This window comes from Ascaphus truei, chromosome 18, assembly GCF_040206685.1.
Source record: "Ascaphus truei isolate aAscTru1 chromosome 18, aAscTru1.hap1, whole genome shotgun sequence".
NCBI classification, from domain to species: domain Eukaryota; kingdom Metazoa; phylum Chordata; class Amphibia; order Anura; family Ascaphidae; genus Ascaphus; species Ascaphus truei.
In genome coordinates, this window is record NC_134500.1 from 3564064 (window position 1) to 3587370 (window position 23307).

General features: G+C 44.5%; 1 protein-coding gene across 20 annotated transcripts; it reads left to right on the forward strand.

Moving 5' to 3' along the window:
* The first annotated feature begins 9345 nt into the window (after nucleotides 1–9345).
* On the forward strand, nucleotides 9346–23241 carry KLHL25 (kelch like family member 25). 20 transcript variants are annotated; one of them, XM_075575205.1, is made up of 5 exons: nucleotides 9346–9482; nucleotides 10109–10247; nucleotides 11183–11288; nucleotides 18949–20773; nucleotides 22651–23241. In XM_075575205.1, the coding sequence occupies exons 3-4, from the start codon at nucleotides 11225–11227 to the stop codon at nucleotides 20730–20732; spliced, it is 1848 nt and encodes a 615-aa protein (XP_075431320.1). In that variant the 5' UTR covers nucleotides 9346–9482; nucleotides 10109–10247; nucleotides 11183–11224; the 3' UTR covers nucleotides 20733–20773; nucleotides 22651–23241. The 20 variants fall into 20 exon arrangements, with proteins under 20 accessions (XP_075431320.1, XP_075431334.1, XP_075431333.1 ...); XM_075575219.1 differs by lacking the exon at nucleotides 11183–11288 and adding an exon at nucleotides 17300–17411; XM_075575218.1 differs by lacking the exon at nucleotides 11183–11288 and adding an exon at nucleotides 17769–17929.
* The last annotated feature ends 66 nt before the right edge of the window (nucleotides 23242–23307 follow it).

Consider the following 23307-nt stretch of genomic DNA (forward strand, 5'->3'; position numbering starts at 1 on the left):
TAGGAAGATCATTGATGAACATAGACAAAATGAATAAATAAATCTAATAAAAGATTTTACATGAACATCTATAGCACCTCTGATAGGTCAGCGTAAAACAACCCTAACCACCGTGGGTTAATTCCTAAATGATAGTTGGGCTCGCACGTCTTGTTGTTTTGTATAACACGGCCGGCACTTCAAAGTGAAGGTATCCCGTTCAATGATTAAATGTGGTATAACCAGACATTAAAAAGTTATGGTAGGTAAAATAAAGTGACAAATCTCCCCCCTCCCCCCCCCCCCCCACTGTTACTGTTAAATGTAGTAGAATTCCTCTTTATCTGTGCCACACATGACATTAGTGATGGTGGGTAACTGATTTAATGTGTGGTTAAACCTATCCCAGCTTCAAATTGCAAAGTCAGTATAACCAGCCTTACTGATGAGACCCAAAAGGTGGAAAAAGCTGTCTGTGAGTAGGTTAACGGGCTCTGCACTTTAACCCAGGCTGTTCTGACAAGTTGTTTCATGCGGCAGGCGTAAGCTTTTAAGGGTTTCATGTTGAAATGGAAGAAGCAAAAAGTGACACACTGAGGTCATTTGCATATCTTTACCCAGAGTCCCTGGCTGCTTTGTATGCCAAGAGATAATGGGGAAGTGTAGGGTTGCAGACCTGCCTGGGACCTGAACGTGCTCACAAGTGGTATTTCTATTTTCTTTATCCTTGGAAACATTAGTAACATGGTATTACACTAGAGGGCAATATGAGCCCATGCAAGGAATGTATACCATGGACGACCATCTGATGGTCCAGTTACAAATCAATCATTTCACTCTGCAGCATCCCTAATAAAACCAGGATCCCGTACGGAGATAAGGCTCAGTGTGCTTAAGTAAATGAATGTTATATATAGAAGACCAAATCATTATAGACAGATATGTTTAGTATTGGTAAATAGTGTTGGACTGGATCTACATTTATAAAAAAAAAATGGGTAATGGGTACCCGGCCAAAATCAATGGTTCTACACGGTCGGGTACCCGGTTACCCGGTTTGGCACTTACCTGCAGGGTGGCGGCGACATCTAGGACCAGCAACGGCAGTCCTGTGGCGGTGGCAGCATCGGAGGTGTCTTCAGCCGGGGGGGGGAGCTGCAGGAAACACTTCCACAGCACCGGAGCAGGTAAACAGTGTGTGTGTGAGGCGCCAGGGAACCACGTGACCGGAGCAGGAGGCGGAGCGTTTCTATTGGACAGACGGCTGATAAAGCGTGGGTAACCACGCGAAACGCGTAAGAGGACTTTTTTGCTGCTTCCATATGTGCCAATACATTTTTGTACTTAGTTTTCACTGCAATCTCTGGTCATAGTTCTTTCCAAGGCAGCTGCACCGCCACCTATGATTTCCTGTACTTTGTTCCCCCTCTCCGGTAGGAGCACGCCGACAGCACGTATATCTTCAGAACATCAACCAAGTGAGTAACCTTTATCATTCAGCTACTCCAAGTGTCACTGTATTCATACAGCACCCCAAACCACTGACAACCACACAAGAGTTACCTATCAAGGCTAATGGAAGTCTATCAGGAATGGTTATGATAAGACACGATTTGTGACATTATTGATATTGACTGATGTGGATAACGGAGGTCTAGACTCATTATGCTGTCTTTTTCTGGGAAGGAATATAAGACTTTAAAGGCTATAATGTCTATGCTATAAACGTGGATACTCCCCGTGAGCATTGCTAGGGGAGCATTTAACCCCTTACTCTTTGGAAACAAAGTTACACAAGTAGGGATCCCTCTGCATGGTCATTGCCATGCTGGTGCAATTTAAAGGTTTATATAGGCATCAAGGACACGCATTCTGTAATTTACAGTAATCCCGTTTCTCACATGCATGGTTTTCAGTTCGGTCTTCTAGTGCATTAATAGCCCACATGTCAAACATACTGAAGCCCTATCAGCATGACCAAGAACAAAACTGATGTCTCATTTAGCAGTTAATGCCAATGAATAAGGGAGATTGAGTCCTAAACTATTAATGTTCGATCTCATGCATGACAATTAGCATGCTTTGTCATTTTTTCCTTCACGAGCAGTTGGGAAGTGAAACAATGATGCACACAGCATGGAATTCACAACAATGGACCTTTATAATTGTGTCCTATTAAAAGCTCCCTGAGTCAATATCAAGAAATACAGTAACAGAAATAGCCATCGGAATTATTTCAAGGAAGTAACTTATGTTGAGATGTTTTGCACACGATACATTGAAAATGAGTAGTGAATTTAAGGCGACAGTTTACTGATTACTCTATTGTCTCTGTGACCCAGATTGACAAGCAGTCAAGTTGCTAGAAAACAAAGAAACCTGAATGATTACATTTCTTGGAACACAACAGCCCAGGGTATTACTCTGCAGACAAATATCAGACTGGCAGATCTCGTATTAACATGATAAATGTGCAAAAAGACAAAGAGGGGTTCAAATGAAATCTAGGACTGATTATGATTGGACTGATGTTTGAGATATATTCATTATTGATCAATGTCTAGGAGTTACCTTTAATTCCTTCTTCCTCTTCATTCCACACATTCAGTCCCTAAAAGATAAGATATTAAATGTAAAGGTTGAAGCACACGATATTTGCATCTCTATCCAGTTAACAATTCAAGGGTTTATTGTAAATATAAATAAAACAAATGTAATAATGGATTACTTCACATGTTGGCTTATTAAACATTTCCATAAGTAGACATATTAATGGCAGATTATTGGATAACGTACATTACTCACTATTATAGTGTAATGCTGCAGATACACAAAAAAAGGACATCGCTACATTTATCTCGAAAACAAAGACATTTGCAGCTTTTCTACTGGGCCCCAATCTTTGCCTGGTGGAGAAATGATGGCCAGGAAGGTCGGTCTGGCTTTGGAGGCATATAGACAAGCACACCTGGAGTAGACGACACGACAAACTCCTGCTGATTAAGTGGCCAAACGTGTGGTTTATGTGCATCAGAAAATGCGAACAAAATCTACAAATATCCTGGGAAGCAGAGAGGAGATAAGAGGGGGGGGAGGGGGGCGCCCTGACTTCAGGGAACACTACAGTTTGGAATAATATTAAAAAGCTAAAAAAAAAAAATGGAGATTGTTGCTTTAATTTACCCACAGGTTTCATAAATTGCAATAAAAAAAAACTAAGATTTTTGTTGTTCTTTTTAGTTAATACCACGAGCATTGTCTGGAGTTTCAGAGTCACCCGTATGAATGAATGGGCATGGTTATGTCAGTCTGATCAGCGTAACACTGAGAAATCATAATTTTCTGGTAACGCCCCGGGGTATAACTCACATGCACACGCAGTAACGCCCCGGGGTATCTCACATGCACACGCAGTAACGCCCCGGGGTATAACTCACATGCACACGCAGTAACGCCCCAGGGTATAAGTCACATGCACACGCAGTAACGCCCCGGGGTATAACTCACATGCACACGCAGTAACGCCCCGGGTATAACTCACATGCACACGCAGTAACGCCCCGGGTATAACTCACATGCACACGCAGTAACGCCCCGGGTATAACTCACATGCACACGCAGTAACGCCCCGGGGTACAACTCACATGCACACGCAGTAACGCCCCGGGGTACAACTCACATGCACACGCAGTAACGCCCCGGGGTATAACTCACATGCACACGCAGTAACGCCCCGGGTATAACTCACATGCACACGCAGTAACGCCCCGGGGTATAACTCACATGCACACGCAGTAACGCCCCGGGGTATAACTCACATGCACACGCAGTAAAGCCCCGGGGTATAACTCACATGCACACGCAGTAACGCCCCAGGGTATAACTCACATGCACACGCAGTAACGCCCCAGGGTATAAGTCACATGCACACGCAGTAACGCCCCGGGGTATAACTCACATGCACACGCAGTAACGCCCCGGGCTATAACTCACATGCACACGCAGTAAAGCCCCGGGGTATAACTCACATGCACACGCAGTAACGCCCCAGGGTATAAGTCACATGCACACGCAGTAACGCCCCGGGGTATAAGTCACATGCACACGCAGTAAAGCCCCGGGGTATAACTCACATGCACACGCAGTAACGCCCCGGGGTATAAGTCACATGCACACGCAGTAACGCCCCGGGGTATAACTCACATGCACACGCAGTAAAGCCCCGGGGTATAACTCACATGCACACGCAGTAAAGCCCCGGGGTATAACTCACATGCACACGCAGTAAAGCCCCGGGGTATAACTCACATGCACACGCAGTAAAGCCCCGGGGTATAACTCACATGCACACGCAGTAAAGCCCCGGGGTATCACTCACATGCACACGCAGTAACGCCCCGGGGTATAAGTCACATGCACACGCAGTAAAGCCCCGGGGTACAACTCACATGCACACGCAGTAACGCCCCGGGGTATAACTCACATGCACACGCAGTAACGCCCAGGGGTATAACTCACATGCACACGCAGTAAAGCCCCGGGGTATAACTCACATGCACACGCAGTAAAGCCCCGGGGTATAACTCACATGCACACGCAGTAAAGCCCCGGGTATAACTCACATGTACACGCAGTAAAGCCCCGGGTATAACTCACATGCACACGCAGTAAAGCCCCGGGGTATAACTCACATGCACACGCAGTAAAGCCCCGGGTATAACTCACATGCACACGCAGTAACGCCCCGGGGTATAACTCACATGCACACGCAGTAACGCCCCGGGGTATAACTCACATGCACACGCAGTAACGCCCCGGGGTGTAACTCACATGCACACGCAGTAACGCCCCGGGGTGTAACTCACATGCACACGCAGTAAAGCCCCGGGTATAACTCACATGCACACGCAGTAAAGCCCCGGGTATAACTCACATGCACACGCAGTAAAGCCCCGGGGTATAACTCACATGCACACACAGTAACGCCCCGGGGTATAACTCACATGCACACGCAGTAAAGCCCCGGGTATAACTCACATGCACACGCAGTAACGCCCCGGGGTATAACTCACATGCACACGCAGTAACGCCCCGGGGTATAACTCACATGCACACGCAGTAACGCCCCGGGGTATAACTCACATGCACACGCAGTAACGCCCCGGGGTATAAGTCACATGCACACGCAGTAAAGCCCCGGGGTATAACTCACATGCACACGCAGTAACGCCCCGGGGTATAAGTCACATGCACACGCAGTAACGCCCCGGGGTCTAACTCACATGCACACGCAGTAAAGCCCCGGGGTATAACTCACATGCACACGCAGTAAAGCCCCGGGGTAAAACTCACATGCACACGCAGTAAAGCCCCGGGGTATAACTCACATGCACACGCAGTAACGCCCCGGGGTATCACTCACATGCACACGCAGTAAAGCCCCGGGGTATAAGTCACATGCACACGCAGTAAAGCCCCGGGGTACAACTCACATGCACACGCAGTAACGCCCCGGGGTATAACTCACATGCACACGCAGTAACGCCCAGGGGTATAACTCACATGCACACGCAGTAAAGCCCCGGGGTATAACTCACATGCACACGCAGTAAAGCCCCGGGGTATAACTCACATGCACACGCAGTAAAGCCCCGGGTATAACTCACATGTACACGCAGTAAAGCCCCGGGTATAACTCACATGAACACGCAGTAAAGCCCCGGGGTATAACTCACATGCACACGCAGTAAAGCCCCGGGTATAACTCACATGCACACGCAGTAACGCCCTCGGGGTATAACTCACATGCACACGCAGTAAAGCCCCGGGTATAACTCACATGCACACGCAGTAACGCCCCGGGGTGTAACTCACATGCACACGCAGTAAAGCCCCGGGTATAACTCACATGCACACGCAGTAAAGCCCCGGGTATAACTCACATGCACACGCAGTAAAGCCCCGGGGTATAACTCACATGCACACACAGTAACGCCCCGGGGTACACTCACATGCACACGCAGTAAAGCCCCGGGTATAACTCACATGCACACGCAGTAAAGCCCCGGGTATAACTCACATGCACACGCAGTAAAGCCCCGGGTATAACTCACATGCACACGCAGTAACGCCCCGGGGTATAACTCACATGCACACGCAGTAACGCCCCGGGGTATAACTCACATGCACACGCAGTAACGCCCCGGGGTATAACTCACATGCACAAGCAGTAACGCCCCGGGGTATAACTCACATGCACACGCAGTAACGCCCCGGGGTACACTCACATGCACACGCAGTAAAGCCCCGGGTATAACTCACATGCACACGCAGTAAAGCCCCGGGTATAACTCACATGCACACGCAGTAAAGCCCCGGGTATAACTCACATGCACACGCAGTAACGCCCCGGGGTATAACTCACATGCACACGCAGTAACGCCCCGGGGTATAACTCACATGCACAAGCAGTAACGCCCCGGGGTATAACTCACATGCACACGCAGTAAAGCCCCGGGTATAACTCACATGCACACGCAGTAAAGCCCCGGGGTATAACTCACATGCACACACAGTAACGCCCTGGGGTACACTCACATGCACACGCAGTAACGCCCCGGGGTATAACTCACATGCACACGCAGTAAAGCCCCGGGTATAACTCACATGCACACGCAGTAAAGCCCCGGGGTATAACTCACATGCACACACAGTAACGCCCCGGGGTATAACTCACATGCACACGCAGTAACGCCCCGGGTATAACTCACATGCACACGCTTCATCGCCCAGGTCTATGGAGACTGGAAAAAGTAACATTGAATTGTATGTATGATGAGGCCCCGGTATATTGAGACGATTGAAGCGTGCCGAACATAGCTTTATACTGGATCCAGAGATTATATAGCCAGGCTGACTTTAATAGGTCACTGTGACTGGTCTTTATTGTGCGGTTTGGAATTTTTTTTTCTTTTATCATAATCTTTATGTATTTGTACTTATTTTATATTGCATGTTTATCTCACTGGTTTAAGCTTCTGCTCTACAATACCACACAATTTACAATCGATAGCTAGTATTCATCTGTCTTATGTTATGTATTAGGATTTTTCATTTAAACATTGTTTGGTTTAATCAGTTAGATTGCATTGCACCCTAGGGCGCTGTCTCTTTAAAATCATATATATATATATATTATATAAAGTACTCTATGCTAGCTCGGGTGCGCAAACTGGGGGGGGGGGGGGCACGCACCACAGGGGGAGCAGGAGATTTGTTTGGGGGGCGTGTGCGGTTGCAGAGGTCCCACGCTCTTCCCCCAGGCATTTAAATTAAATGCTGGGGGATCGCATGAGGTCACTGCAACAAGAAAACTTACCGAGATTCAGCAGCTGTGGCGCGTCTCCATGGCAACGCGGCGGTCATGTGACGCCGCTGGTCACGTGACCTGACCCCAGAGTGTCATCTGACGCGACGGCAGGTAGAAGGGGGCCGGGGGGGCGTGAATCCAGAGCAGGCCAGACGGGGGCACAGCAGGAAAAGTTTGCGCTCCCATGTGCTAGGTGATAATGGTGAAAGGCAGGGTCGCAGACCTGTCCTAGACATGTGATATTTTTATATCCTTGAACGTCTTGTATTCTCTCGCTTGCTCCACTTTCTCAACACCTATTCTCTCCTAGACCCTCTACAATTTGGCTTCCGTACTGCTGACTCCACGGAAACAGCCCTCACTAAAATAACTGACAACCTCCATGCTGCCAAAGACAGAGGTCATTACACTCTGCTCATATTACTCAACCTCTCTGCAGCATTCGACACCGTGGACCACCCTCTTCTCCTTCACATTCTCCATACTCTTGGTATTCGGAACAAATCTCTATCCTGGATCTCATCCTACCTCTCCCATCGTACTTTCAGTGTCTCTTCTGCTAACACCTCCTCCTCCTCTATTGATCTCTCTGTGGGGGTACCCCAAGGCTCTGTCCCGGGACCTCTTCTCTTTTCTCTGTACACACTCTCTCTAGGTGACCTAATCTCATCTCTTGCGTTTAAATATCACCTCTATGCTGACGACACACAAATGTACTTTTCAACCCCTGACCTTACACCTGCTGTACCAACCAAAGTTTCTGAATGTCTCTCTGCGATATCATCCTGGATGTCCCTCCGCCGACTTAAACTTAACATGGCTAAAACAGAGCTCATACTCCCAAACCTGGCACTACTACCTCCTTCCACATTACTGTTGGAAGTACCACCATTCACCCAGTAGTCCAAGCACGCTGCCAAGGGGTCACACTTGACTACTCTCTCACATTCGCCCCTCACATTCAAAGGTATCTAAAACCTGTCGCTTTTTCCTCCGCAATATTACAAAGATACGCCCTTTCCTCTGTTACTTGACTGCTAAAACTGTGACTCAGGCCCTCATTCTCTCCCGTCTTGATTACTGTAACCTCCTGCTGTCCGGCCTTCCTGCCTCTCACCTGTCCCCCCTACAGTCTATCCTAAATGCTGCTGCCAGAATCACTCTACTCTTTCCTAAATCTGTCTCAGCGTCTCCCCTGGTTGGGGTTTTCGTATATGTTAATGAGCATATTTATTGTATAATTACCTGATGAGCATATTTATTGTATAATTACCTGATGAGTATATTTATTGTATAATTACCTGATGAGCATATTTATTGTATAATTACCTGATGAGTATATTTATTGTATAATTTCCTGATGAGTATATTTATTGTATAATTACCTGATGAGTATATTTATTGTATACTTTCCTGATGAGTATATTTATTGTAGAATTACCTGATGAGTATATTTATTGTAGAATTACCTGATGAGTATATTTATTGTATAATTACCTGATGAGTATATTTATTGTATACTTTCCTGATGAGTATATTTATTGTATAATTACCTGATGAGTATATTTATTGTATACTTTCCTGATGAGTATATTTATTGTATACTTTCCTGATGAGTATATTTATTGTATAATTACCTGATGAGTATATTTATTGTATACTTTCCTCTCATTTTGTTGCTGCTACAAATGTCATTGGGTTTTTTTACTTGTCATTTCCCCCTTTATTTTATACTGAATATCCCCGATATAAGTAGCTTCCCATATAACGCTGACTGCAGAGCCCTGTGAGCTGCCTCAGTCTGTAACCCCTGAGGTGCCTGCATCCCACTATTTCCCAGCAGCCTCCTGGGCTGTTCCTCCCAAGCCCTCTGTCCTGGGACTGAGTCCCCCGCTCGCTCTCCCTGCTGCATCGTCATTGGCTCTTTACAAATCAGGCACGCCCTCCCCCGCCTCCTTCTGTTCAGTCATTGGATGGTCTCAGACGTCACTCACGCCTCCCGCCTGGGAACTAGTTTGTTTGCGGGTTACATTGTATCCACATTATTATCCCGCGCGCGGACATGCAGAGACTCAGCACGTGCACTCACCCAGGAGCCCCCCAATACCCCTGCACACCCAGGCGGGACCCCCAGGTATGTACACCCAGGAGCCCCCCAACTCTCCTGCACACAGGCGGGACCCCCAGGTATGTACACCCAGGAACCCTCCAATACCCCTGCACACCCAGGCGGGACCCCCAGGTATGTACACCCAGGAGCCCCCCAATACCCCTGCACACCCAGGCGGGACCCCCAGGTATGTACACCCAGGAGCCCCCCAACTCTCCTGCACACAGGCGGGACCCCCAGGTATGTACACCCAGGAACCCCCCAATACCCCTGCACACCCAGGCGGGACCCCCAGGTATGTACACCCAGGAGCCCCCCAACTCTCCTGCACACAGGCGGGACCCCCAGGTATGTACACCCAGGAGCTCCCCCAACACCTGCACACACAGGAGCCCCCCCCCAACTTTCCTGCACACACGAGACTTCTCTCCTCCCCCCCCCCCAAACTCTCCTGCACACACGAGACTCTTCTCCCCCCCCTAAATCTCCTGCAGACCAGGGAGACGACCCCCCCCCCCCAAGTTTGTCACGTCTCCCCCCCCCCAAGTTTGTCACGTCCCCAGCACTGCTGCTGCTCTGGAGTAATGAGGGAGGGTTTATTGTTTAACCCTTTTCTTGCACACACAATTCGCCTCCTTTTTTTCTGACAGTACCAAGCAATTGTCACATACCAGAGGGGCCTGCAGCAGGAAGGAAATAACTATGCTAAAGGCTAAAGGTTCTCTGGCAGAGAAGAGGTTAACAAGGGTACACCCCCTCCCCTAGAGTTCTAATTGGATCAAGTAACAGGTGTGGGACACGGCCCATTTATACTTTCCATTTACAGTGTTTTGGGGAACCACTGAAGTTTCCGAATGAACAAATGGATGTGCCTGGTGTACAATGTTGGATGCAGAAGATACTGTTATCATTGATGCAAAGAGCTTACCATCTAATTGTCTGTCACAAGCTCCAGTCAATTTAGTGACACGTTCACACAGTTAAAGATACAGGTGTGTGGAAGGGACTGTATTGTTATTTTTTTGTTACCCCCTCCTCGTTGTATTGGATTTGTGCCCCAGTCCCATGGTGATATCGCTGACACTTCTACCTGGCGTTGGAGACTTTTTCTTGCTCCATTGGGTGTAAAGTTGCATTTATATATCGAAGCAAACACTTCAGCCATGTTTCAGATGTAGGTTTTCAAGTCTAATATAATTAAAAACATATTATATGGATTTGTGCTGTTTCGGTTATTGGGGTGCCAGTTTCTGATCCTGTAAACAAGTAATGGGTTGAATGTTTGCAACAATAATTGCTGAACAATTGAAATAAGTATTTTGATGTGCATGTAACTGTGTTTTTATGGCGAGACACACATTGGGGGTTAATGATTAGTTATTTAACGAATGACCCCCATTGACCTCATTTAATTGAGAATTCTGCACAGTAATGAGCATGACGTTTGATGTTTTTGAGCTGGTTTGATACAATTGAAGGCGTGTGATCTTTTGGTTATGTCATGGGAATGAACATGGGCGTAGTTGAGGGTTCGGCCCAAACACTGTAATAATGTCTAGAAAATGACTAACAATTCCTCGGCTATCTCGGTGATATACCTTTTTACTCTTCTGCCGTCAAGTCGGAGACTTGTGACCGTCATTTGCTATGTTTAGCACGGCTTTGTTTGTTCCTGGCCTTGTCACACTTATAAAAAACATTGTTTTGGTTCTCTCCTCTCGCAGGCGGTCCGATGCACCAGCGGTAACCTTCTCTGTGAGCTTTAAATGATCTATGCCAGATTTTGTAAGGAAAATCCTGGTCTGTTTGGGGAAGGTTGTTCCTTGCTCGGTAGGTTTGTCACATTATCACACATGCCATTGTCACTGACATTCCTACTCTCTTATTGATGTTAATGTGAGGAAAGGGAGTTAGCACAAGTATCAATTATCCTAACTTGGTCTGACATGATTCTCTTTGCTATCAGACTGGACATCTTCGCTAATAAAACCTGGTCGTACAACTCAGCCATGGCTGTGGCCCCCTGTGATCAGCAGAAATCCTGTTTACTAGTGTTTTTGTTTATTGTTTCCATTTAGGGCTGTGTGGTCCCCCTGAACCTTCCCCTGAGGTTTCCAAGAGGCTTTCTGTTTTCATTGTTGGCGTTTTCCTCTCATTTTCGGGAAATAAAAATGGCTGCCATGTCGTGGGTCCTGCAGGCCAATAGGAAGCTACAACGGATGACATTGCCGTTTTCTATTGGAGGACTGCAGGTGCCATCTTTTTAATAGCCAGGCAGTAACCCTGCAACTAAAGCAGTATCTAAAATAACAGGGTTGTGCGAAAAATAAATAAAAGCATGATTTAGCTTGTAAGGACACACCTCCCCCCCCCCCCTCCTGCAGGGTATGAATTCTATAAACAAACTGATATCCAAAGTGTTCTTAGGTTGTGGCGAGTGCAGATGGACCAGTGGTTGGAAACCTACTCACGGTGTGATTTGTTGATGATAATGGTTTTCCATCTTGCTGTTACTGTAGTGGCGGGCAATGCTAGTGCTGACAAATGTTTTGTTCTTTAAATGTGCTCCAGGCAGTTGTTACCTGGCCTCGTCGGGCCACCCTTTAATTTCCCCCAAATCTTTCAAACTGACGGTGATTGGCCAAATATTTGCAGTGGTCCAAGTCGTTCCTAATCGGATATCTCTTGGGGGCAGGGACTCCTTTTCCCAATGTTATTTGTCTGTATGAAGCCCTTATTCCCATTATATCGCCTTTCATGCCATGTATTTCTGCAGTAAAGTGCTATGTACATGGATGGCGCTATGCAAATAAAGATACATAGTCACAGATATCACACAGCGGGTATTTCCAAAGCCGTGCCATTACTACCATTTACTTCAAGCCCATTGTCAGTATTCCTGAGTGGGGAAAGTGTTAAAATCTGGCATTGTGCATCCTACTTCATTCATGCCCTGAAGGTCACAATGTTACCCTGTAAGTATGTGACGGTTCCGAGAGGACAAACGGCGGCGAACGTGTTCAATACTGAGCCTGCGCTGAAATATTATGTTGCGTTTTCACAGTTTGGATACAAAATGACAAACAAGGTGACTATTCCATGTTCAAACATCAATAACAAACAGCATGAAGCAGACACATCTCAGGTTGAATAATCTACTTTATGGAGAGTGAGCAAGTATTTGTTTTTCCCACTGTTGCTAAAATAACAAAACACCTAAAAGAAAGAAGCCAGGAAACCCGCACGTCGGACAATGAAATCCCAAAATCCCCTAACATTTCAGATAGTTTCCTGGGCTAGAAAGACCACAGTGCAAGTTGGGTTTATGGTCTTAATTTATGATGGAGAGATCAAAATCCTGATAGTGGAAACGTTCAACATTCGTCCCGTGTGATTTGTGACCAAACCTTCCATGGCAAATACAAAGTAAATTCCTGGATAAATCCGAGTGTTTCTATCCAGTTATGTGAGAGATTTACGTTAAAAATGCATTTACTAACAGATGCCCCGTTATTAGTTAACCCTTCAGTTCTAGGGGAAGATAGACCTACAGTAAATATATCCACATAAACCTCTTATGAGGCCATCATTGTATGTATGTCTTTACTTATATAGCACTTCACAGCAGTAATACACGTGACAATCATAAATGACAAACACATCCTTGGGAATAAGTGCTTCAGACATAAACATATACATGTAGGAAGAGGAGTCCCTGCTCCGTAGAGCTTACAATCTAATTGGTAGGTAGAACGTACATAGTTATACATACACACCTGGTTTGTTTTTAGATTTGTAAATAAATTGAAAAACGGAAGAAGATGTCAGAGTATTTCTTATTTTATTTTTTTGCTCATATTGTGCTCGGATTTAAAAATTTGTTCCAAAGTTCAACTGACATCTCGATAACCGCCATGATTTGGAGCATGTGAAAGGGACTATCCTAGTTATTTACTCCTCGATGTGGAAGCTTTGCCAGTGGCCACCTCTTTGTTTCGGTTGTCATTCTCGAAGTCTAAACCGTGAGCTGGTATTATACAAAGCGCTGGCGCGCGTGCGGCCGCAGGCGCGGCAATGCTAAATACCTGTCTCCCTATGACAGTTTATCCGGTGCCAGCACGCGCGCGCACAGCAGACCGCGTTGGTGCGGCAGCTGTGTGGAAATACAAAGACATTTTTATTTTCGATCGGCTCCCGTGCCACTGAGCCAATCACAGTGTGGCCTATAGGCACTAAACGCATGCGCAACGCCGTGCCGGCGCTTACTATATTACATGCCTAAAGCTGGGTGACTGTTATTCCTAATATAAAATATGCAATAATCTTTTACAATGGGATAACGTTGTCTGTATTGTGGAAGCTGCATTTTTGGTCTGTCGCAGTATAAAGAAGCCGTTTTGGGGCAGAAGTGTGCTGTATTGTGTAAATTGCAGGCGTGTGACTGTGTGCGGGTGTGTTGTCTCTTTTCCCTTGTAACGTTAATCTTCTCGTATAAAAAAAAGTTTAACATTTTATAAGCGGAATTGAACGATCTGCGGGCATTTTATGTGTTTAGGATGTGACGGACTGCAGGTTTTGCTGCCTTTTGATACGTTCTGTATCAACTAAAAGCCGACTATTGTCTCCCTTCCCATGGCTGTTTGTTTGGTATAATTTGTAGTAACAAGCAAATTCTGTTTTGCACAGGCCTCCGGGGAACGTCAGGAATGTGCTGCTGTTTGGGACAGGGGGACTGAATGTTTGGCATCGTCTGAACAGAGTTAGGAAACTTTTTATGCCTTTCTGAGCTGAGTTGCAGACTGTTTAACTTCTATTTAACTTATTTTTTTAATCTCTTGCTGAGATTGTGGTAACAAAGGTTTGAGTTGTGAATGTGCTCAAGTGTTCTTTATCATTACACAAACACCCCAAAGCAATTGGATTTTTTTTTTTTTAAATAGATGAATACAGATTGTTTCATAGTACAGTATTTGGTTTATTACATTTAAAAAAGTGCATTTCTTTTTTTGTATACTTTATACCCAGTTAACATATAATTCGTTGGTTGGGGGGCTATGTTTAAAACCTGACTGGAGATTAACAGCTCACACCCCTATTATTCATTTAAAATGTCTTGTACTAGGGATAACCTGCTTTGGGCAAAATAAATCCGTTTTCTGGCACTTATTCATTCCAGTCCGTTTAGAGCCCATCCCTGTCGCGTATACTAACACTGAGAGGTACGGGTCTGGTGGCCGTGCGGCCGTTAACACGATGGGGTTTTGTTTTTTCTCCTTCCTTTCAAGCATTAATGGGTTAATCTGCTCTGTTCGAGACTTTAGAAGAATCTATATAGTTTACAAATTTAAAAGAAACTGAAAATATACCCCTTGTTTTGGTAAGACGTGAGAATGAGACTGTGGCCGGACAGCCATGCGGTGTGATCAGTAGGAGTCGCAAACAGTGGGTAAGGCTTTTAACTTCAGTGGTTTTATTTTCCACAATCAAATAAATATTAGGCACACTGTTCCTTTTAAGGCTAACACAAAACCTAAAAATAACACCTACTCCACAGTAGGGAGACTAACTGTACAATACAATCCTATCTGCGAGCTGGCCAACTAAACAGGTTACCAACTTTTAAACAACAGTCGTGTAGAGAAATAATACAAATTCCTTATCTGTGTTTTGGGAGCACTGCCCCAAGAGAGTCCAAGTAGTCCATCCTGGATACTGCAACAGCAGCTTTAATTCCTCTGCATGTTTGGAAGGCTGGTTCTTTATAGACAGGATTAGGCCGCGCTTATAGTGCTGGCGACGTCGCCCGAAAACAAATGCATTGTCGCTGCGTGAAGCCGGCAATATTTGATTTTTCAGAGGGTGTCGCCCCGTGACAGCCCTTGAACCAATCAATGGCCTGGTCGCCTGCGGTGCCGCCGCAAAGCGAAATACAACTGCGCGCACGCACACACACACACACACACACTGATGCTTTGGGCTCTGAATGAACTGTTGCATGCTCTGGAGAGAGTGTTAAAGAGCATAGTTTTTGTTCTATTATAAACTGGGACCCTAGCAAATATTCCATCTTTTGTTTGCATTTCCTGGGTGGTGGAAGCATATTGATATGATTGCAATTGAGTAAGGGGTGAATATTAACTCCTTGAAAGTACCTTGCGCAGGTGAACGGTGAGTTGGCTAGAGCAGCCGTGTGTATTAACCCTGGTTGCATATCTGTCACATGCCCACTTCTGTGCTGTTTGTAACAGGTGCTATATTGGGACAGATTTAGGAAGATGTTACTCATCTGAGGAACCTTTTAGGGGAGATATTGTCCATTTGAGGGACCTTTGCAGAAGTGAAAAGTTGGACCGCTTGCGAGTGGAGTATTAACCCTTTTCCCGTATGCAGCTCATGTGTTCAAAGGTGAGCCGTATGTGACAGCCACCAACAGGGCAGGTCTTCAGGATATCCCTGCTTCAGCACAGGTGGTCATTAACTGAGCCACCTGTGCTGAAGCAGGGATATCCTGAAAACCTGACGTGTTGGTAGCTCTTGAGGACTGGAGTTGGCTTCCATTCACCTAGATGGTTAATGTTCTAGCCATTGCGGGCCAGTGCAGCTGCATATCTGATGTGTCAATAAGATACCTTGCCCTGTTTCATGTGCCTAACAAAACATAGTTACAAAAAAGTCTCTGTGGAATACTTGAAATTGATGTTTGTACTGGTCAGTGGTCAGCAAACTTTATCCACAATAACGTTTCCTCTGGAGTCAGCTACATGTAGCAATGAATTCTGGTTGTTTCTGGCGCTGCTCGGAGCTGATGAATGTGAATTTTTCAAACACAAAAACAAACTGATCCAATCACTAGGAAAATGTTTTTTTTGTTTTTTTTTTTAAATCCCTATTTAATATTCATCATGTGATTAATAATATTGATTGTATTGAGCGGTTTAATTTCTAATATATTAGAGTAGTCCTGGTTTGTCTAGTCTATTTTACTACCTTTTTCTTAAGTGAAAAGCAGATAAGAAGCTGTCGGTGGATTTCAGCTTTGAGCGGGTTCAATTAATTGCAGAAGATTGATTGTACGTTTTTCTGCCATCAGCATTTTTTTTAAATGCTCATATAATCCATATTCCATGACAGTAACATGGGGATAGAGCAGCGTATGGATTATCCTGTTCCTTATACTGATTCATACCACACCATTGTATGTTGTAAATAGACCTGCTCTGGCATTCTACACAGCAAGCACAATTTGGGAAGTTTCCTTTTAATTTATGTATGTTTTATGACTTCACCAACGAAATAATTTTTTGGTAATTAGTCCTATGCCTCTGTAAGGAATGTTTCCCTAAAGTAGCACACAACAAATGTAACTGATATATATATGGAGGATGGGGGGGAGGGAATTTTCCAGCCCTGATCAGAAAGACGGTTATATATATATATATATATATTACTGTCTTTCTGATCAGGGCTGGAAAATTCCCTCCCCCCCATCCTCCTTCCCCCCCCCCCCCATCCTGCATATTTCTGATAATTAACATTGTGGCTTCATTTTTGTATTCACATAATGTATTTGTACAGAATGTATCATTTCATAAGTGAGAATATAAAAACACACGGCCGTGCTTCAACTGCTTTGTGGGTGGAAATTCCTACATTTGTCACGTCATGGGCAGGGAGAGTCGCCTTTTGGATAATATGATGCAAACTTTTTAACTCCTATAAACCCCACTTTATATTTATTTTTTTAGCAGCCTTTTCATTTAAAGAAAAGAAAATGCAGACACGCAAAGTATTTACAATATGCAAAGCAATTGGTTTGCTTTTCTCATTTTCTTTTTTTGCAGTGTTACTTGTGAGGAATCGGAGTAATTTAATGACACTTCTGCCGTGGTGTAATTTTAGATGTTGATTGCAAGCCCGGAACACGCTGATTTGGTTGCTCCTCTGCAGACAATTGTGAGAACTCCTAAAAAAAATGAAGGCATTTGGTACATTACCAAAAATCCCCATGGTGCAGATCATAAAAGTATATTCGGGTCAAAACAGAGCTTTAAAGTGTACCCTCACATATAAAGCTCTGGGAACATTCCTTGTGTGGGGATTTTTTTGGTGTAGATGTTATTTGTCCTTCAGAGTGTCCGTTTCAGCCTCCCCTGCTCCGTGTATCGGAAGCACGCATGGGAGCGCCGGCTTGCTCGCTAGCCGGTCACTTCCTGGTTGGTGACGTTACGATGTTCACATCTCGTGATATTTGGGTCTGCTCGGCAATGGCTGTTCTGAGGACCTCCAAAAATGCCTCTCCCATGTCTCCAGGTAACAGTTCTCCAACTCAACGTGTTTCACCTGCTGGCTTCTTCAGGACTCCTATGTGTCCTGATACACGGAGCAGGGGAGCCTGAAACGGACACTCTGAAGGACAAATAACATCAACTCCAAAAGATCCCCACACAAGGAATGTTCCCGGAGTTGTATATGTGAGTGTATATTTTAAAGCTCTGTTGTTTTGACCCTAATATACTTGTATGACCTGCACCATTGGTCTTCTCTTCTATTTCTAACGACCCTGGGAGGAAGACTGAAGTTACATGCAGTCACATGAGAATCATTTTCTACAGCACATGGTTTAAAAGTAAACTTTACCTATAATATATGCACTTTTAAGAGTATTTTATTCATTCACCATTTGCCACGTTGTTTGCACCTGCAGCTATATGAGAAGAATTTTTCACAGCACATGGTTTAAAAGTTAATTGTATTCACATTTTATGCAATTTAAGAGTATCTAACTCATTCACTATTTAGCACATTGTTTGCGCTCGCTTATCGAGCGCTCCCCAAGTTTTTTCTATACTTTGCTGTTCATTTGTAATAACAAAATAAGGGGCTGGTGGTTTTGCTAGCAACATAAAAAAAAGGAAGTGTTAAATGTCCGGGTACCGTGTGTATGGCGTGATTAATGTGCAGTGCACATTGGCGATGAAACTGTATTCTTATCATGTGAAGCCCAGAGCTGTTATGTGCGGTAATAACACAATAGACACAGCCTACAATTGGCGACATTCAGAGCAAAGGACATGTGAAATGGAGCACGGTATAGGGAAATAAAGTGGGTTACACGTACAAACGACTATCATTAACATTACAATATGTGGAAATGAGTAGTTATAAGCAATCGATTGTAACGGCGCTAGCTTGTGAATAGTGTCCTAAAAAATAGAAAATATAATAGATATAATAAAGTGTCTTAAAAGTAAAATACGTAAACTGTGATCAATTAGTAAATATGTAGTGACAAATAACTTCCAGCACCCAGTGTAAGGTGCTAATTGAAAAGCTACTCAAAACCCTTTGAAGAATATATGAAAATGTCAGACCTGAAGAGGTTTTGATTGCACAAAAGGCTTTGGTATTGTCCTATTTTCTTTTCATATCGTTGCCTTCTTTATTCCCACGGCTGCAGATCTAATGTGTTGTTTTTTGTTTTCTTTACCAGCTTTAGATGTCGTCATGTCAGTCACTGTCCATGAAAATCGGAAATCCCGTACCAGTACTGGCTCCATGAATATCTCATTATACCATAAACTCGCTCACCCCGATTGTGTTTTGACCCATCTCAATACAATGCGGAAGCAGCGACTTTTCACGGACGTGACCCTCTGGGCTGGAAGTAGAACCTTTCCGTGCCACCGGGCGGTGTTGGCGGCCTGCAGTCAGTACTTTGCGGCCATGTTTAGCAACGGCTTGAGAGAGAGCTTGGATGACACTGTGAATTTCCACGACAGCCTCCACCCTGAGGTGTTGGAACTTTTACTGGACTTCGCTTACTCTTCAAAAATAATCATTGATGAGGAGAATGCCGAGTCCCTGTTAGAAGCGGGAGACATGCTTCAGTTTCATGATATACGCGACGCAGCTGCAGAGTTTCTGGAAAAAAATCTTTATCCTTCAAATTGCTTGGGAATGATGCAGCTTTCAGATGCCCATCAGTGTCGTAGACTATACGAGTTGTCTTTGAGGATGTGTCTAGTCAACTTTGAAAGTGTACACAACACTGAAGATTTCAATAGCCTCTCCAAGGATATCCTGCTTGACCTGATTTCCAGTGATGAACTTGAGATAGAGGATGAGCAGGTTGTGTTTAATGTCATACTCCAGTGGGTAAAATATGACTTGGACAAAAGGAAAGATTATTTTCCTGAACTGTTAAAAAATATCAGGCTGGCCTTGCTTCCGTCCGAGTCACTCAAGGAAGCTATTGCTTGTGAGGATTTAATAATGGCAGATGAGCGAAGCAAGTTGATTATGGATGAGGCTATTCATTGCAAGAAGATGGTTCTTCAAAATTACGGAGTAGTAACTAGCCCGTACGCCAAGCCTCGGAAAGCGGGTCATACCCTGCTGATCTTGGGTGGACAGACGTTTATGTGTGATAAGATCTACCAAGTTGATCACAAGGCAAAAGAAATAATTCCAAAAGCTGATCTGCCAAGCCCAAGGAAAGAGTTCAGTGCTTGTGCCATTGGCTCCAAGGTGTATGTCACAGGTGGACGGGGCTCTGAGAACGGTGTCTCAAAAGACGTCTGGGTTTATGATACAGTCCATGAAGAATGGTCGAAGGCCGCCCCTATGCTCATCGCTCGGTTTGGACACGGCTCAGCCGAGTTAGAAAACTGCCTTTATGTAGTTGGGGGGCATACTGCGGTTGCTGGGATTTTCCCTGCATCTCCTTCAGTTTCATTAAAGCAAGTGGAGAAGTACGATCCTGTAACAAATAAATGGACCATGGTGGCACCATTACGCGATGGTGTAAGCAATGCAGCCGTGGTCAGTGCCAAGCTGAAGCTTTTTGTCTTTGGAGGCACAAGTATACACCGAGACCGAGTTTCCAAAGTGCAGTGTTATGATCCAGTTGAAAACCGTTGGTGTATAAAAGCAGAATGCCCTCAGCCTTGGCGCTACACTGCTGCTGCAGTACTGGGAAGCCAGATTTTTATAATGGGGGGCGACACAGAATTTACAGCGGCATCTGCCTATCGCTTTGACTGTGAAACTAACCAATGGACGAGAATTGGGGATATGACTGCAAAGCGTATGTCATGTCATGCTTTGGCATCGGGTAATAAACTATATGTGGTAGGAGGTTATTTTGGGACGCAAAGGTGTAAAACATTAGACTGTTACGATCCAACCTCGGATTCCTGGAATAGTATCACTACCGTACCTTATTCTCTCATACCTACTGCTTTTGTGAGCACTTGGAAGCACTTGCCAGCCTGAGGAGCTTGGTTTGGTGAATGATCACTTCGCATCGCCAAGAGGTAAACGGATATATCCTATTTATCTTTTACATTTGTCACTTTTTAAACTATGAACGGATTCCCTTCAGTTGGCGTAAAGCTCCCCTCAGTGTCGGGGATCACATGCTTCCTACATTCCGTGGAAATAAACACTTCAGCATAAAGTCACAATGATCATGTGGGTTACTGGACCTCTAGGATCGCTTGGTTAGGGTTACGAAGGGTTACCCATATTGAAGGTGCAGGTTTAAATGCCGTTTGATTGCTTAAATCTTATTTGTCATCTTTTATAAAGCTATTTTAAAATGATTAATGCCACAAAACTAATCAAAATCACATCTATTGTAACAGTATTGTATTCTCTTTTTATATTGGAATTTAGAGAAACGGCATAAATCAAGGACACTGAGCAGATTGTGGTTTTTATCATTACTGGGAACTTCCGCCAGGAAGCCAGGAGGGGAGGCGTGCTGATGATTTTAAAGGAACTGATCTTGCTATTAGCTCATTTTAATTGCATGTAAAATTGAACCCACATATGATGTGTAGGAAAGGTGAAACTCTTAACTGGGGCAGCAATCGTTTTATTTTTCCCGAGAGACGGGGTACGGAGATCTGATGGTGGGTTGGTTTGGCAGACAATCCACCATCATCTGCAGTGTTCTAACATTTGGAAGTAGCTGTACCATTAACCCCTTCAGTCCCTTTATAGAAGTACCACATATGTCCTGAACGTATACTTGACGTTGCTTGTTTTCTAAGAGGGAGTGCCAACCACTAATTAAATAGGTGACGGACCCTACTCTTTCATGTACACAGGCGGAGGGAGGAAATATAGCGCCAGCGCGCTGTGCCGGAGGGAGGAAATACAGCGCAAGCTCGCTGTGCCGGAGGGAGGAAATATAGCGCCCGAGGGTGCGTCCACAGAGGTTGCAATCTGAATCTCCATTAGACAGCCACTAGTTGTTGAAGCTTCATGCAGAACACTTCCCAAGAATTAACTTATTTACGGCTTGGTTGTTTTAGCTAGTTGGTTACATTGTAGCGTGCAAGCTCTCAGGATCAGGGTGTTATTACCTCTTTCTGTGCAGGTTTGGCCTTTTTTATTTGTATGTAATGATCAAATCTCTGTTCCCCCTCATTGTACCGCACTGTGGAATATGTTGGTGCTCTGCAATCAATACTAAAGCATATCTAATCCTCCCCTGTCCCACTCACCCGCCCTTCCCCCCTCACCACCCCGACTTCAGAAGTCATACGTGGTGAACTCTTTAGGGTCTCGCTAACGTACAATACAACTTCTTATATATATTTTTTTTTTCAAGACTCAATACCTTAACTATAATTTTTCAACACACACACCTATTTTTGAGTGTGTCTAGTTTAGCGTTTTTTGTAACTCTAATATAACTCCACGTGACCTGATCATTCCAGGCATGTTCAAGGAAGAAATCTGATTTGATCTGATTGAAATGTATATCACACACGGTCTTCCATGTGGGATCCAATGTCTTGTGTTGTTTGTAGCTGATGGCACTGGGTTTAAGGTCCTGTGTTCCTGCGTCTCCTCTTTTCCCAAATACAGTTCTATGTGATGGGCTATCCAACAAAGATGATTTAAGTATTTTTTTTATTTGAACAAAACCTAGATTTTCATTTAAAAAAAAAAAACGAATTACTTCGGGGTCCACACAGCCAATAAATACACTTTTTTTTCTCCTTGTTGGAGGCCTCTTCAGGCTTCAGATTTAAACGTTGCTTTTTCCCCCTCTCTCTCTCCCAGATTGGCCATGAAATGTTGTATCCTTGAAAGTCACATGTTCTCGTTCGACAGATGTGTACAATGTTCCAAACACATTCTGGTTTGATGCTTTAAACTTTCTTTTCTTCCTCCACAGAGGCTGCTGTTCTGTGCCCTTCTCTCCTGGTGTCTCTTTCCTGAGAAGTTTTTTTTGTTACTCGTGAGATGGCTGCATGAGTCCAAAAAGGTTTAATCCCTGGTGGTTTGGAGCACAAGCGGCAGAAAGCAGAATAAGAATCTAGAAGACATGTAGACACCTAGAAAATAAGCTTTTTGTGGGGTTTTTTGTGTATGAAAACAGAATTTTAACACCTTATAGATTAAAAAAAAAAAATCTTGTTCTATGACTGCTTTAAGGTAAAGCTGTCTTAATAGTTTATTTGGGTGAATAAACCGAGGCTTTGAAGGGTGCTATGCAAATCTAAAATGTGCCGCAGTGGTTTGGCTGTGAGGTCCTGCTTCCCTGCAAGAGAACTTCAAGCCCTTCACAAATCTTTTTAAAGTTCATTTGTAAGCCCACGGAGGAGAGCTATACCTATACTGTCCAAAGACATTTTCTTGTCATTAAGAGGAGGACTATCGGCTTTTTACCATCGTGCAACAGTGAGCCGATACAAATCATGCTATGTGGTCGTCTTTTTCTCAAACATCCAGGGGGAGCATATGGGGAAAGAAATAAAAATTTAAGTGCAGACGTTTCTATAAAGTAGAATGATATAGTCTTGGCTCGTATAAATGTATTACTCACAAGATG